The sequence below is a fragment of the Amblyomma americanum genome, chromosome 4, assembly GCF_052857255.1.
Source record: "Amblyomma americanum isolate KBUSLIRL-KWMA chromosome 4, ASM5285725v1, whole genome shotgun sequence".
In the NCBI taxonomy this organism is placed as follows: domain Eukaryota; kingdom Metazoa; phylum Arthropoda; class Arachnida; order Ixodida; family Ixodidae; genus Amblyomma; species Amblyomma americanum.
In genome coordinates, this window is record NC_135500.1 from 76367649 (window position 1) to 76384164 (window position 16516).

At 48.5% G+C, this 16516-nt stretch overlaps 1 protein-coding gene and 1 non-coding gene across 2 annotated transcripts in view; both read left to right on the forward strand.

The window, feature by feature from the left end:
* Positions 1-4959: 4959 nt before the first annotated feature.
* TRNAG-GCC (transfer RNA glycine (anticodon GCC)) lies at positions 4960-5030 on the forward strand. The gene has a single exon. It is a non-coding gene; the product is annotated as a tRNA-Gly (tRNA).
* A 6482-nt stretch (positions 5031-11512) lies between these two features.
* The window catches only part of LOC144128050 (uncharacterized), a 41566-nt gene continuing 36562 nt past the window's right edge, over positions 11513-16516 (forward strand). Inside the window, exons 1-2 of the mRNA XM_077661096.1 lie at positions 11513-11704; positions 12216-12278. Of these exons, the coding sequence (XP_077517222.1) occupies positions 11591-11704; positions 12216-12278 (177 nt within the window). The 5' untranslated portion in view covers positions 11513-11590. The remainder of the gene's footprint in view (positions 11705-12215; positions 12279-16516) is intronic.

Sequence of the window (16516 nt, forward strand, 5' to 3'; positions counted from 1 at the left end):
CGGCCACGTAGCGCCGCCATTGTCGCCACTGCTTCCGCGAACGCCAGTCCAGGCAGCGTTTCTTCAGAAGTCTCATTCGCCTTCACTTTGGTTTTCTAGGAATCCTGGTCGAGGAGTCCGCGTCTTTGTCTATTTAGGCTGGAAGGCACGCCGGGCATAGCAGTCGCACTCTCAGCCTTACCTCGTCAATTCATGGAGGTGGCCCTTCCCGCTGAGGAGTTCTGCGTTCAGCTCTTGATGCGTTGCAGTATATAGGAGCAGCAAGTGCAGGCGAAGTTCCAAACTGCGTTCTGCAGTGATGAAAACGCTGGTCGCTGTCCTCCACGAGGCGCTCGCAGGTCTCCGTGGCGATGAGAAACATGTGACCTGTGTTGTGAACGGCTTGATGTGCGCCGTTCCTAGTCATCTCAAGTAACTTCTCAGGCTGCCGAACCAGAACCATCCGACGGCCCGATTCCCGAGTGTTGAATACCAACATCCGGTCGAGCGAACGGTCGCATAGGAATCGTCTCGCATGTCGCCTGTGGTTGCCGTTCAAAAGCCCTTCAGTTGCCTTGCCGACTGTCGCACATCGAGACGGCCAAACGGTTCAGCCGAGCGGCGCCAATGCAGGCCCTTGCACACCCTTGCATGGGGCCGTGCCCACTCAATTGTTTTGGTGTGTTTTTCGTGGTTTATGGGGGTTTAACGTCCCAAAGCGACTCGGGCTATGAGAGACACTGTAGCGAAGGGATCCGGAAATTTCGACCACATGCGGTTCTTTAACGTGCACTGACATCACACAGTACACTGGCCTCTAGCGTTTCGCCTCCATGAAAATTCGACCGCCAAGGCAAGGATCGAAGCGCGTCTTCTGGGTCAGTTGCCGAGCGCTATAACCATTGAGCCAACGCGGCGGCTTTTGTGTTTTCAGTGCAGCATTACGTTCGTGGGCTTGTGCAGCGGATCCGTCCGCACTGCAGCTGACATGTATAACAATGATGCTTACTTGGATATAAATAAAGAGCACCTTTGTAAGATTACGTTGCATGTTAGGTGGCTGCGTATGTAGCAAAGTAAGTTGTCCGCATTGTCGAAGTGAGGTTGGAAGAAGACCGGAAGTAAAAATTTAGATGAAAATGAAGACGAGCCACAAGTAGCAGGCAGGCTAGTAGGCGGGTGCTGAAATTACTTGTATAAATAAATAATTAATTAAATAACGTGATAAATTCTAGTGCCGGATTACGCAAAAATATATCGCAGAATTTTTTGGCAATAAACTAATCCAGTACATTATTTCTAGAGCAGTTTCATCAACGTCACGCGGGTCAATCTTCAAACATGTTACTCTCTTCCCTCGCTTCGCTCGCAGGGCGAGCTCTCTAAGCCCACAACAGAGCCTCATACGTGTCCTTAGTCATATTTTGGAAGAGAATTCCTAACTGCTCCCGCTCTGGGCGTGCTTCGAGGCCCATAAGCTAGAGTAAGATCCGACCCCTGGAAACACAGACCTTACTGCCATTACGTTAGTCCTTTGCTCAGCGCTGTTGGCTATTTCTCAGGCATGTATCGAAAATGAAAGGGCCTCTCAAATGTCGCAACCAGAAGTCCTCGTCCTATTGCAGCTAACAGGCTTGGGGTCACGGTGGCTGGGGTTTTGGGCTGCATGCGTTGGTACCAAGAGGGCGATGGTGGCAAGCGCGGTCTCATAATGGGAGTCCACAGCGAAGCAGCCTTTCAGGTGTTTCTATACTCGAACCCTTTCCTCAAATACTCTCAATCCCACGGCGTTGTAGTTAGGTTTCAAGCAGATCTTTTCACATGCCGTATGCACAGGTGAAAGTACTCAACTTTGCATTCTCTACATTGCACTTTTCACCTCTCCTTTCCTCCAAACGGTGCATGTTGACTTCCGCATCCAGACTGCTAAGTTACCAACGCGCATTGAACCAACAGAAAACGTTATATATATAATTATAATTGGTTTTGGGGGAAAGGAAATGGCGCAGTATCTGTCTCATATATCTTTGGACACCTGAACCGCGCCGTAAGGGAAGGGATAAAGGAGGGAGTGAAAGAAGAAAGGAAGAATAGGTGCCGTAATGGAGGGCTCCGGAATAATTTCGACCACCTGGGGATCTTTAACGTGCACTGACATCGCACAGCACACGGGCGCCTTAGCGTTTTTCCTCCATAAAAACGCAGCCGCCGCGGTCGGGTTCGAACCCGGGAACTCCGGATCAGTAGTCGAGCGCCCTAACCAGTGAGCCACCGCGGCGGGGCGAAAACGTTAAGCGCGAAACCGCCTTTTTGGTGCTGGAGGACGATGGGCGTCCCAGGCTCGGTTTTTTTTTTATCGTATTCAGTTGTATTTCTCATTTTATCAGTCGCAAACCGTCTTGTTCAGAGAGAGACAAAGGTGAGAACCACGTAATGCAGTATGTGAATACCGTTGGGTATATGTTCTCTCAATTCCCCGTTCTAAAGCACCCCATCTTGCTAAGGGCACGCTCCTACTTTTTTTTTAGTCAGCGCCTAGTGATAAGAGAGACTGTCATTCTTCCTGTAAGCTACAGGCATTCAACGCCTTTTTGCTTTTCCAAAGTTTGAGGCGGACGCGGGGCTGGACCAAGGGCCGAGAAAGGCACAGGCGGTAAATGAATTAAAAAGAAACTAAAGACTGCAGGATAGATACTGCCAGCGGGTTTCGCTCGGGAAAGGAGAGTGAACTGTACGCACACAAAAGAGGCGCGCGCAGGCGCCTCCGATGAGTATCGGGTTAATGCTCGCGTTTCCAGGGTACATGTACGAACACATTCCTGGGCCGAAGCTAAGACAATGGCGTAGTGTCTCTGGCATAAGCTAAGGCATGCGTTTTACAGCAGTCCTCCAAAACAGAATAATTCGTTCTACATAAAGATCAGTCTCGCCACTCTGCGTTTCAGCGGCACCATCCCGCGCCTTTTCGCGTTTTCGCACAATAAACCATTATGCCGGTGCATATAACCCGGCGCGAACCGCACCCCTCTCGCGACGCCACTGCTGTGGACATTTCCTACTCGCTAATCTGGAGTATTGTAATATATCGTTACGGTGGCTATAGCATATCATGGCCTATATGTGATCATCGCCCCTGGCATTCGAGTGCCCCTCTCGCAGCGTCCGGCCTGCTAATCATCGGGATCTCGGGCAGCGTAGAGTAACTGAAGGGCGGCGGTGTGCCTCGGAGGGTCTCGTGTTCAAGGGTCCATATTATTGTTGTTTCTGTCATCATATGTGTGTTCCTTTCCGTACCAGATGCTCATTAAAGCGCACTGACATTGCACACAGCACATGGGCATCTTTTGGTAACCCTACGAAACTCACCTTCGCGCGAGCTGGTTTAAGAAGGCGAAGGACAAAGCGGCAGCGAAATGCTGGACATTTGAGGAGATCACATGCTTTGTGGCGGACGTCCGTTTTGAGCGTAGAAGCGGTGAGACTGGACCCAGTGCGGCTGAGCCGATCGTTGTTGTTGTTGTTGCGACTGAATGAAGAATGAAAAGGAAAGTGCATGGCCGGGCCTGTCCACTGGCTCAAGCTGAGCCGTAATCTCTGCCACGTGCAGACGGTAGGAGAGTTAAAAGAGATGTGAGAGCAAAAATTGAAAGAAAGGACGCGCGTCGCAACAACCGCGTCATCTGAAGTGATTACGACAGTTTAGCAAAAGATTCGCCCGGTTACAATAGCCATCTCCACATGCCGAGAGCAGCTAAAGATCCCGGCCTTACGGGCCGGTAAGCCACCACCCCCGGCTACCCCCGGCTAGAGCCGATCGTGTTGTGGCCTCTTCCCTCCACATCTCCCTCTGCCTGGCGGACCCTCCCCCGAGTGGCCTAGAGTTCCTCAACAGCTGGGAGGACTAGAGACCCTGATGACATCATCGCCGCCGGCCGGGCCGCCCGTTGTTACAGGCCTTAGGAACATAAACACTTGAGTGCAATGGGTTTGTGCGGGGACCCGGGAGCGTGTCCCGAACGCCTTCGTCCTATCAAAGTTTTTTCTCTGTCGCTGCGTGCTCTCTGCATATGTTTACAAACACCGGCCGGCGAAATACTCTCTTGCGTAAGAAATCACTATATATTGTGCGTTTTTATCGCTGACACATTTAAAAATTTCTCCGCCTCAACCGCTGGCTCATTTGCGGTGAAACTGCACACCGAGCTTGCGTATTATGGTAACTTTTGTATCGTAGCAAGTTTGACAACGGTACTTACTTAGTTCAGGCGCACATGATGCGAAAACATAAGCGTCTACGAGAGATCGGCGAACCAAAACCCGCAGACGACGCTTTTTCGCTAAAGGGCGGCGGTGGCGTCATCTGTTTTCGGCAGCAGAAAACGTCCGGACTAGGCCGCCGAGGTGAGCGTTGCAAGGAGCGCGGACCCTTTGAATATGCCGTTCCGGCCGTTTCGTCTGCTTCAACTGAAGCGCTTACAACATTTTCGGCTAACTGAGCGGGAAAAATATCAGAACAGCTGATTTAACGAAGCTTTACCTTTCAAAGAACGTTGTTTGCAACGCTCGTCTCGGCGGCCTTGTTGGAACGCTTTATACTGTCGAAAACAGATGGCCTCACCGCCGCCATTTAGCGAAAAAGCGTCGTCTGCGGGTTGTGGCTCGTCGATCTCTCGTAGACGCTTACGTTTTCGCATCATGTGCGCCTGAACTAAGTAAGTATCATTGTCAAACTGGCTACGATACAAAAGTTACCATAATACGCAAGCTCCGTGTGCAGTTTCACCGCAAACGAGCCAGCGGCTGAACTAAGGAAGTACCATTGTCAAACTTGCTACGATACAAAAGTTACCATAATACGCAAGCTCTGTGTGCAGTTTCACCGCAAACGAGCCAGCGGTTGAAGCGGGGAAATTTTTGAGTGTCAGCGATAAAAACGCACAGTACTTTATAACGCAGTTAACATAAGACACAGTCATGTCGGCGTCGGTGGTTCAGTGGTAGAATACTCGCCTGCCACGCGGGTGGCCCGGGTTCGATTCCCGGCCGACGCACGCTCTTTTTATTTTTCTTTGCACTATATCAATGAGTACCACTACTCATGATGTTCGCTGACAGTATAATACCCCTGTCACACGGGCATTTCGAGGGCCCTCGAACCGATAGTCTATCGACTCAAAGGCGATCGAGCGCTGCCACACGGGCAGTTTCAATGGCGATCGAGTCAATAGCCTATCGAGTCAACGGAGTAGCGCAGAACTCCATCGAGATTTCGAGGGCCTTCGAGCGTTGCTTCGAGCGGCGCCAAGCGCACTTTCGTACACGACACATTCACGGTGCAAAAACACGAACAAACATTATTCGCATAAAATTTAATGCAAGCAGTCTGTAAAATTATTTTAAAATTATATTAGACTGGTTTTAAGCGCATTGATTTTGCGTTGCAGTCTTTGCGTTGCTTGCGTACTTAATGTTGACAACATAGCGGCACCCTGCCCGCCCGCTTCACAGCGATAACAGCTTCGTCGCTAATCCCTCAAAGCAATATCGTGTTCTAAGCTGTTGTATTCGCCTTCGATTTGTCCATTCTTACCCTCGCATAAGGTTTCCAGAGACAAATAGCTCTTGCTTTTCAGATATCGTGGCGATTTCCCAGGTCTTAAGCCTGACGAAGCTATGGTGGCTAGAGGGGGAGGTGAGAGCATCGGCGGCCGCGGAGCGAAGCAGGCAATCATGCCAGCAGCGGCGGCGCTGCTGTCGTCACTTAGATCGCTTCGCTCACGGCGGGACGCGGGGAGCGGCTGCAATGCTCGCTGCCGAGCGCATGCATCCGCGGGTTTTGCAGAAAGAAAAGTTATATAAATATAGTCACTCCAAAATGAGCGGTTGACGATGACTCTTTAAATCTATTCATGGTAAATTGAGGTGAAACGACGTACTGTACGGTGGCTAGTATGGGCTACGTGCGCCGTTGCAGACGACCGCCGATAACAGCGTAGGGGAGCGTTTGTATTTCGTCTCTACCCATAGGCAGCCGCCGCGGCGAGGATCGAACTCGCAACATCGTTATTAGCAGTGAGACGCTGACGTTTCTAATTAGCTGTCGAGTGGGGCTCACTGCCCTTAGATCACACGCGCCAGAGTGGATCCGAAATGTTCTGTCGAACATGTGCTAATTAATGCTTTTTATCACCTACTGTTATGACCAGCTTGCTCCCAGTAGTATGGTCGATTCTAATCAAAGTCAAGCGCAATTTAGCACGTTATGTTTGAGGCTTCAAAGCTTTCCGAAAAAAAAAGAAAACATCGCATTTAGGCAGAAAAGAATTTATTTTAGTTTCGGAAACATGCGGCAAACCACGTGAAGATTTTGCAAACAAGCAACAGATACTCATAAAATAAGATTATAAGCTCAAGTAACACGTCGCATCTTGAGGAAGTGCATCCTCTGTCTCCTTGCCTGCATTGCCCGGTTTTGAGCTTTAACAAGGAAGTGCAGCCTTGTTAGTGTATAAAACTTAATTAGACTGTTTGTCACATCTTCCCTGTGTTGAGGGTAGCCGACAAAGTTTAGGCTGTTTCGTGTCAGGCAAGAGATCAGATCAAGGTAGCTGTTTGCTTTTAGCTTGTTGTGACTAAAACAATAAGTGAACGAGTCTTCAACCTTCGCAACAAAGGCTTGGAGGTCTTCAGAGGGGTAAAGTAATCCGCCCCTGTCAACTTCCTTCGTGAGGCAGGCTTCTTTAGGTGCCTCACACCCAGCAGGGAGCAGCAGTGCTCTTGAGCACTCTTCACATTTTGTCTTGCTAAGCATCTTGCGGGCAACATAGCCAGTGACACAATAAGTTATTCTTGAGTCACTTCTGGCAGTAGCTGTTGAAGTGTGGTCAGAAATCATATCGCATGAATTAAGGAGTTCATGTACCTCATTAAGGCATCCAATGTCCATCAGCTGATCAAGCTTTGACTGGGCTTCCTTTGAATTTTTGGATTTCCCTAAGAGGCTTTTGATTACGGCTGGTGACACATTTCCGTTGCCTGGTGCTTTTGCTAAACTGCAAAAAGAGAGACAGTTTGCTGAAAGCAGGAATTGGGTGGGGGTCGGGTGGTCGTTACTTCCGGACATTTGTCTTAAAATGCCAAAAATATTTTCTAGCGGGTCTTGGCTCAAACGTGCCGTTAGCAAATATTTATAACCCAACTTTCCTGTGATATAGTCAAGGATTGATATTGTACTGCTTAATGTGACACGTAGCCCCTCTGCAGTTCCTTGACTGATAAAGCCTAGCTTTACTTCTGCTTCCCAAGCATTTAGGTAGCGAAGAAAATTCTCCACCTCACCAAGAGCTTGCGATTTTGGACGCATAGCATCGCGGCTCCACCTTGATGTCATTGCAGAGATGAGCTTAGACATCCTACGTATAAACGATACTGTTGGTTCACTGCAGCCTTTGCCACACATACTTTCAATGTCATTTTTGTATGCCGACAGCCCCCTTAGGACCTCATCACTGAAAAAAGTGAAGGCATAATTTACTTTCATTTTTTCGAACCCATTGGGTTCTATGACCGCCTTTGTCACGTGAGGCATTGCTTGTAGTCTCACAACATTTCTGTTGTCGCACTTCCACGCCTCTTTCACCACATCGGGCCTCACTCTTCCTTCTGGTATCTGAAGGCCGGTCTTCACAACGCTGCTTCTGACACATTTCACCAAGTGCGGAAAATCCGACAGGAAATGTAGGCTTCTACTGTCATCTACTGGGTGCTTGACTTTGCACACAGTTTTTTTCTGGCTTCCTTTGATGCCGAACTGCCTCCACATACTTCGGTTCCACGAAGCACCATCTGTTGTCACAAAATTAACAAACAGGCCAGCTTTCTCAGCAGCTAATGTTGCATCCAAAATAATCTTTGAAAGGATATCAGCCTTCACGTTGCTGCGAGAACCAAATACTCCCAGTATTTGCTGGAACTGGCCGGAAAATGGCTGAAAAAGTACGACTAAGCCATGATCACATCTCTCCATGGTTTGGTCTGGAGAAGTGTAGGCCCCCAAATCAACGAAGCCCTCAATTAACCCACTGCTGGTGACCTTCAGATTCTCAGAGAGCTTCATCTCATCTATCAGGATTCCTCCGTGCCTCTCATATTCATCCATAGTTTTGGTTTTCTCCAAAACTGCGGCAAGCACATTTTCATTGAATCCAAAGCTGCTTTTATAGTTCTTCATGTATTTAAGCAAGCAGCTCTTGCTAGGAAGCACCATTATTTTGTGCCTCCGAATATGCTCATAGAGCTTCGGGCTTTTGAGCCGCATCAAAATACACTCAAGTATCCACTGTTGGCTGTAGCGCATGCCTTGGGTCCCCTTCCTATTTGATGCTTTGAAGCATGCTTGCACTTGTTCTTGCTGCTTTTCAGGCAGTCCAATGAGCCTGTCTTCGATTTTTGATGACGAAATGGCAGCATTTTCGTCTTTCATCCTTGAAAGAACTCCCTCTAGGCTACCCACCTTTCCCCTTTCACGCCGTAACTGCTGGTCACGTCTCATCAGCTTTTTTGCAGCGCTGAAGGCAGGGGTCACTTTTGCGTTCCTTCTTTTATACGATGCCTGATTCAAAAGCAGCTTCCTCAGGTATCTGCACTGAATGCACGCCCTTTCATCCAGCGATGCGCCTGAGCAGGTTTTGCTGTGGACATTATTCCCGTGCATTCTGTACTTTGCTTGAGACAAGCTTTGATATTTTTCCTCCACAAGGTTTTTCTCAAAACCGCAGCATGCGTTCATGTTATCTACTGAGTAGAGCAGCTTTTCTACAGACTCGGCATCTGGCAGGTCCTCTTTTTTCAAGCACACACCTTGCACAAATACTGAACAGTGGTAATGAGTGTCCTCTGCAGAACATAACACCAGCTTCTTGAAGCACGCACCTTCTCTAGCCTGCGCGAAAACGCTAAATGCCACAGTCCTCGGGGCTCCTTCGAGATGACTTTTGGACCAGTACTTGCTGGGTAGCTTCTCGCTAAGTAGGTAGTCCAGTTTGTCCAGGGAGCATTTATCGTAGTCTACTGCGTCGTCCGCTGTTGCGTCGCTGGTGCCTTCGTCACTTGACAAAGCCATGTCACGCTGCGCGCCGTCGTCTACCTTCCTTTTTTTTCCCACTACCTCTCCTCTTGACGTCCTTGACAGACGCTTTTGCGGGAGCTTCTTTGATAAGTAATGAGGCGTGTTGGGAAAGATTGTAGGTACAGCATCTTCGCTGAGACACGGTCGGCCGCGGAGAATCTTGACAACACCACCATTCACGATATGCGTATAGTCCCGCACGATAAATCTCGGTTCAAAGTGCAACTCACACAGCACTGAAGTTTTCTCGAGAGGTCTGTCCGCTCGTGGAATTGCTCGCTGCCACGCCTTGAACCTTTCTTCATCAATTGGTGCACTGAAAACTGATGCTTTCTTGTCTTTCTTCCTCGAGGAAACGTACCCACTCGCGCATCCCGGTGCAAAGCAATGAGTCTGGCGCTTCGAAGGCCTATCCATCGTCGATCATGTCATGACAACAATTCAACGTTAACAAGAACAGTAACGACAGAAATCCAGGAACACGTCTTCGAGCAAGCTGGCACAACACACGACCGAGATTCTTCCGCTGCTCGCAGTGCTGCTGCTGAAAACGGGCAAAACAGGCATCTAACAAGCCACACGAGCGCCACCTGTCGCTAGGATGAACTACTGCGTCGGCGGGCGCAATGCGCCGCCCACCGCGTTGCTCTCACCTCCCCGTCTAGCCACCATAACGAAGCAGCGCTCCGACAAAGTTGGACTGGCTTGGTTTTGGCTCGTCTTGTATTAGAGTGGCTACAGCAGTGTAAGCATATGTCTCTCGCGTACGTGCAATTAAAAGGGTTTTGAACGACTTTCGCGTATGCCTGTATTTCAGCATTTAGTATACATTTATCAAATAATTTTGTTATTTTTGCAAAATCCAACGTAGCGATTGTGGCGCCACACATCCGTGGTGTAAGACACGAGAACCATTTCAATGGCCATTGAGATTTGCCGTGTAGCAGCGGCGAGTTCGATGGCGATTGAGAATCTCGAAGACCCTCGACTCGAGGGTGATTGAAACTGGCCGTGTGACAGGGGTATAACCTGCATTTTAGGTTAATACGCGGAGTGTCAGAGGCCTATTGTTTCTTTCTCGGAGAAATAGGTTTACGAGACAGGTGTTTCTAATGGGAGCGTTATTTCCTTATCATTTATAAACTACTCTTTATGCACATGTCCCCGCGGTGTGCCTGCAAATTTCGTTGGGGTCTTCATTTGTGCCATTTTGTTCCGCGTCTGTTTCTCGATCAGGTGCAGCTGGTTCGAAGTTTTTGTTTGGCACTATAACACTATAAGCTTAGTTTATGCCGCTCTTCTCTTACTGCCCCCCCCCCCCCCCCCCCCGCAACGATATGTGATACCCGCTGTTTTTAACCCTACACATGACTTAATTGCTGTCCAATTTTTCTGTTATTCTTGTTGTAGAAGGTTCTTCAATGATTTAATTCACATTATTTTAGTATGATATATATGTCAGCTATTTAATGATGCATTCTCTCCACGTGAACTGTTAATGTTCTGTTATTTCATTCTTGGATCGTGGTTTGCCAACGAATATCCCGCGATAGATTAATTCAGTTTGAAGCCCATTCAAATTCCTCACGTTTCGAACAAGATAATTCTGGAAGATAAAGCGCGTTCCGTGCTTTATCTTCCTCTCTTCCTTTTTAACGATAGTAATTTGAGAATAGACACCTACAATTCATGTGTTAGTCGGGCGATGTATTTGGGCCAAAACCTTATTCGGATGGGGTGAATTTCCCCGCCGCGGTGACTCTGTGGTTAGAGCGCTCGGCTACTGATCTGTTGTTCCCGGGTTCGAATCCGACCGCGGCTGCAGCGTTTTTATGGAGGCAAAATGCTAAGGCACCCGTGTGTTGTGCGATGTCAGTGCACGTTAAAGATCCAAAGGTGGTCGAAATTATTCCGGAGCCCTCCACTACGGCACCTATTTCTTCCTTTCTGCTTTCACTCCCTCCTTTATCCTTTCCCGTACGGCGCGGTTCAGGTGTACAACGATATATGAGACAGATATTGCGCCATTTCCTTTATTATTATTATTATTATTATTATTATTATTATTATTATTATTATTATTATTATTATTATTGGGTGAATTAATCTGGACCATCGCCTGCGCTGCGGATAGAATGCTTTTCAACGACGCGGCTACTGCCTTTCTTTTTAGTGAAGTAATGCAGCGCAAGGTAAGTTTCAGCGTTGGTTTCAAATATTTTCGTTTCAATAGCCTATACTTTATGAGAAACTCAGTGCATTTTGATTCGAAATTTAAAATTTGCCTGAAACAAAAAAAAAGGACCAAAAATGAGTTTCGGTTTCTGGGTTGTCGTTTTGGCGAGGCCGCATTCTCGTATAGCTCATAGGTGGCGTCGCGAGTGGCTTCAGCCACTCACCATAGGGCCGCAGTATCGCAGTCTCTGAGCAGAGGGACTGGCGCACTGGCACGCACGCCGATCTTGACGCTGTTTTTGGGGAAGCATGCCGTCGGCCGCTGCCAAGATCGAGAAGCCGGCCTCTTTGGAGGGCCAGGATTCCCTTAAGAGCATCGTGACCATTTTCGAGAAGAAAACCAGGAATCTCGAGAAGCGCAAGGTGCGTCCCATAGCGTTTCCGTTTTTTCCTCACCCGCGTAGCCGAGCGCGGTCCTACACGTCACGCTAAGCCTACGCTGGTTGCGCAGCCCTTTTTTCGCCTGGACCACACGCGCGGTCGCGGCGTGCAGTGCGTCTGCGAAGTGGCCATGTGTGTCGACGGTTGTCTTGGGGCTGACTCGAGGCGGTTGTCTGCTGGGGAGACTTGATTTTAAGCCTAAACCGGGGAAGTGCTTGGAAGAATGCTTTTGTTGGGCTGCCGCCAGTCAATCGCCTGGCGCCGCCCAAAAAGAAACTGGCCAGGATGCCGGGCTATCCGCAACGTGGTTGGGGCACGTGACGGGATCTAAACGTTTGCGAGACGTGTAACGGTTTGTCGTCGTGCCGCGGGTGCGAATTTCGCCCCCGAGGTTGCTTCGAAGTAGCACGCCCGGGCGCCCACGTTCTCGTCGGCGCCGGGCTCGAATAAAGCAGAGAAGGCATGCGTAACCCGTTTCCTGCGTGCCTCGCAGACACGACTGGACCACCTGAAGAAGGAACTGGAACAAGGGAAGGAACTTAACGAGGACCAAAAGGTGAGTGTCTGCTCGTTGTTTGTGCTGCTGCCGAAGTATGGCTTTCCACTGAAACGCCCTTTCTTCTGTGTGACACTTGAGAATGTGGCGATGACCATGGTGTTTGGCCTCGTCCGCCTTGTGTGGTGCCGCGGCGACGTTGTGATCATTGTGTGTTCACTTTCCCCTGGATATTTGTGCCCATCGTAGTGGCGAGGGCGGAAAGGCCGTTCGTCCTACCGCCTAAGTGTTGTCGACAGATTCTCTGAGCTTGGTTTGGCTTCACACCTGAATGGCGCATGTGGCATTTTTAGCCACAGGCGCTGGCAGTTCATTTGCGGGACTTCTCGTTTATAAGTCACGTCCTACTCGCATTTCTCACTTCATGGTACGGAAACTTTTTCTTCCACGATGCGTTTGCCGTCCACTAAAAGTAGCATACGAATGCCTATGTGCTGCTTTGCTTTCGACGTTGCCCCTTAATTGTTAGCAGGCATGACAAACCCGCTCTGCAATGACCAGCGAAATGTCGACTCTTTCTTGACCTCATTCCTGTCTTGAGAAAGCTGCAGGCTGCTGCCATCTGTTCTCAGAACTTCTCATCTGTCCCAGAAGGTTGCAGAAAAGAGGTGCAATGGCAGTGCTGGTTCTAGCCTCCAGGCTATCTGTTCTGCTTCAGCACTGAATGACACATCACCACTGTACAAATTGCTCTCGTCTGGACAGATATTTTGGGGTGTATGTCCACATGGATGGGCAGGGCCTCATTGCGTGAGCCATATGCACAAGGCCAATAAGGTCATTGTTCTTTATGGACAGCAGGAAGTGTTTGAAAAGGGCTGAGTAGAGGCCTGACCATCCTGTTCAACAAAAGTAAATGTGACCTGTAAAGCTTTAACTTTAAAAGTTTGTCAGCGTGCTAGTTTTTCTAGGCTGTTGCCAGAAATACTTGAACATATAGTTAGCCCACCAAGACCATTGCATTGTCAGCTAGGTGCACGCTTTCTGCACTGTGACATTACCACTGCTAATGCACAGGCATTTATATAATGCTCCTTGTACACATGCATGTGTACAAAAGCAGTCGGGTTCACTGTCGTGGTTTTTGGGCTCCCACTTATCCAGATTTCTGAATCTGTATTCGAAGACAGCATTGCTATATGCACTTTTTGTCTCAGTAGGGTTACATGCATTGGCATATAATCATGCTGCTAGGATGCCTTGCTTGTGTGTCAGGCTGTACGATTATTTGAGCTTCAATTTTTAAGTCAAAGTTAGAGTGTGCAAATATTAAATTTTTTTTGTGAAGTCATACTAATATTAACTTGGTTGCAGATTGAATGGAATAGTTCTTTTATGAGTGGCGGTAGTTGAATAAAAGCAGATTCTTTTTCAGAATGCATACCTGTGAAAGACGGATGTATTTTGGTAATCTTGAGATTATTTCATCGTACTCATGAGGCCTAACAAGGGGGAAAGGGCGTGCCAGTTGACACAAATTTTAGTGCAGTCTTTTTAATGATGTAGCTGTGGTGAATGAAAAGAATATATATAATATGGCAATACTCGCTTGACAGAGCAGCGTAGTTGTCATGAAGCATTGGATGGTGGCTGGGCATTCGTACTACCGGCAGATTGACGTTAGAGGTTGGCGCGCTGCTTGCAAAAAACGCAGCGAGATCGAAACAAACTTGTCTGCAGCGCTTACGCGCCCTGTACTTCCGTTTTGGTCGAGACGTAGCACCGTTTTAGCACTCGCGTATCAGCCTCTGCTCAGTGGTTAGGGCGCTCGACTACTGATCCGGAGTTCCCGGGTTCGAACCCGACCGCGGCGGCTGCGTTTTTATGGAGGAAAAACGCTAAGGCGCCCGTGTGCTGTGCGATGTCAGTGCACGTTAAAGATCCCCAGGTGGTCGAAATTATTCCGGAGCCCTCCACTACGGCACCTATTCTTCCTTTCTTCTTTCACTCCCTCCTTTATCCCTTCCCTTACGGCGCGGTTCAGGTGTCCAAAGATATATGAGACAGATACTGCGCCATTTCCTTTCCCCAAAAAAAAACAATTATTATTATTATTATCAGCCTCTGGGCGTTGCGAGCGGAAGTGCGCGAAATCGAAACCACGCGGGCCGCGCGTCGCGTACTCTGGCTCCGGGGCTTTTGTTTCGGTTTTTTTTTTTTGCACTTGCTCCTGTGGCTTAGCACATGCAGTTGTAGATTGTGCTGGCCAAAAATGTGCTGGCCAAAAAGTTTGCGGAGCGGAAAGCGGTCGCCTCAAAACGTGCACGCGGGCGACCTTGTTATCGCCGCGTCTGTTATCGTAGTGATTGAAGGCGATATCGGGGCTGGCGCTCGATCGCGTTCACAAGCGCGTTTAGCATGACGTTCTGCGTGGGGTGTGCGTTTGTTTTTTTTGCATGCCGCGAGCGCGCAGAAGCGGCTCTCGGTGGCCGTCGGCGCGTCGCTTTCATGCAAGGCCTAGCGTTGTAACCGCGCGTGCGGTTTGGCTGTCGGGTCTGCAACGGAAAAGCTACCTAATTGTTGCGATAAGTTCCAGATGTTGTGCCTCAGAGAAACGGCGCGATGTGTGGCTGCTAGTTCAGATCAGCAGAAAATTGCGCAAATTTTTTATGTTCACGAGATTTGGATAACTCAAGCTTTGAAGATGCCTGGCGAATCAGGTAGCAGATATATTCGCGCACTGTTAAGAAGTTTTAATATTTGCACACAGTAAGTACCTTGACCATTTCTGAGAGCTGGCAGAAGATATTTTAGGAATTGCGTTAACTCTTGTGGTTATAGTCCATGTTAACATTGAACTTTCATGATGGCAGTTTAATATTGGGACTTTTATTTCTCAAGTGGTTTGAAGTGGTAGCAGCAAACTTCAAGGGTTTAAAGCAAGTTTTTTCTGCAAATGGGCACAGCTGACTCAATTTCCTTAGTGGTTAGGGTCTAAATTTTTTGTGGGCAAAACTTTTTCTTTGTGCATTGATCACATTAAAATTCGGTGGCAGTTACTTTTTTTTCTTGTCTTTTTGGTATCTCTTCTTTCACTAATGATCTCGATTATAAGTTTAAATTGAGAAATTTTATTTTATTAACTGAATCGTGTGCAATACAGTTCAAGAGTATTGCAGCTTTAAAGATTACACTTCAGCTTAGAAGTAATGTTAGAATTAGGACAATATGTTGTAAAACCTGTTGAAATATGCCTGTATTTTAAAAAAAAATGCCAGTGGCTTAGCTCTGCTATGCCAGGATATACATGGCGAGAGGTACCTTTCCCTGGCTGAGCTTGTTTTTCGGAAACTCGAATGCTGTGATCAGTCACACGACGGGCCTCGGTTGGTTCCCGTTGACTGACGCCTTCCATAGGCTCCATCTTGGCGGCTATATGGCGTCTATTACGGTCGGTAGTCTGGCGTCTCCGTTTGGCAAGGCGTTCCTCTCTTTGCTCGAGCGTCTCCGCTGCTCTATTCGCCTTCTTACGCTCATTCTCTTTGTTGAGTAGCCAAGTGCCCGGCGACAACTTCAGGATCGGAAGAGTTAATCTTCTCTTGTCTATACTGCCGTTTAGCAGTGGCGGACTGTCGTTCTCTGCAATTATGTCAAGCGTTGATACAGACCTCCACCACATATCTACCTTTTATACGCAATACTCCACATGCGATGCGCGGTTCGGGTGATAGAGCGGTGTGCGGCAAGGCGGCGACTAAGAACTCGGCGCAGCTGTGGGGTCTGTCTGGTTACCATGGTATCGGCGCATGCGCACAACTGCTCATCCGCGCGACATCGCGCTCGGCGTCGGCGGTGGAGTGGGCACGCGGGCGCAGCGAAGGCGAAGCGCACGCCGCATCTTGCTCCTCTTTGGTGGCCATGGTAACTGCGCATGTGCACAACTGGCCTTTCCCATGTACTGCGAAATGCCCGACTAGTAGCCCAGTGTAGCGCCCGCTACAAAAGAAAAAGTAGGTTAATGCAAATGTGGGGTCAACGCCCGTACCAAAGCCTGTCGAAACTCCATTTAATTGCCCTCATTGGAGTTAGCTGCCTTGCTAAAGTTGTACCTTAAAATTGTACCGTTGTCTTCAGTATTGTTGCATAGGCATCGTAAATCCAAAGCCCGTATTTAGTGCACTTATCTCGACCTCTGTATCGCTTGCGTGAAGAAAATTTCTCTGCATGCTCTGTTATGCAAGCACAGCATGCCAGTTTAAGAGTAACTTAGTACCCTACTCCAACTGCTACGCATTTTG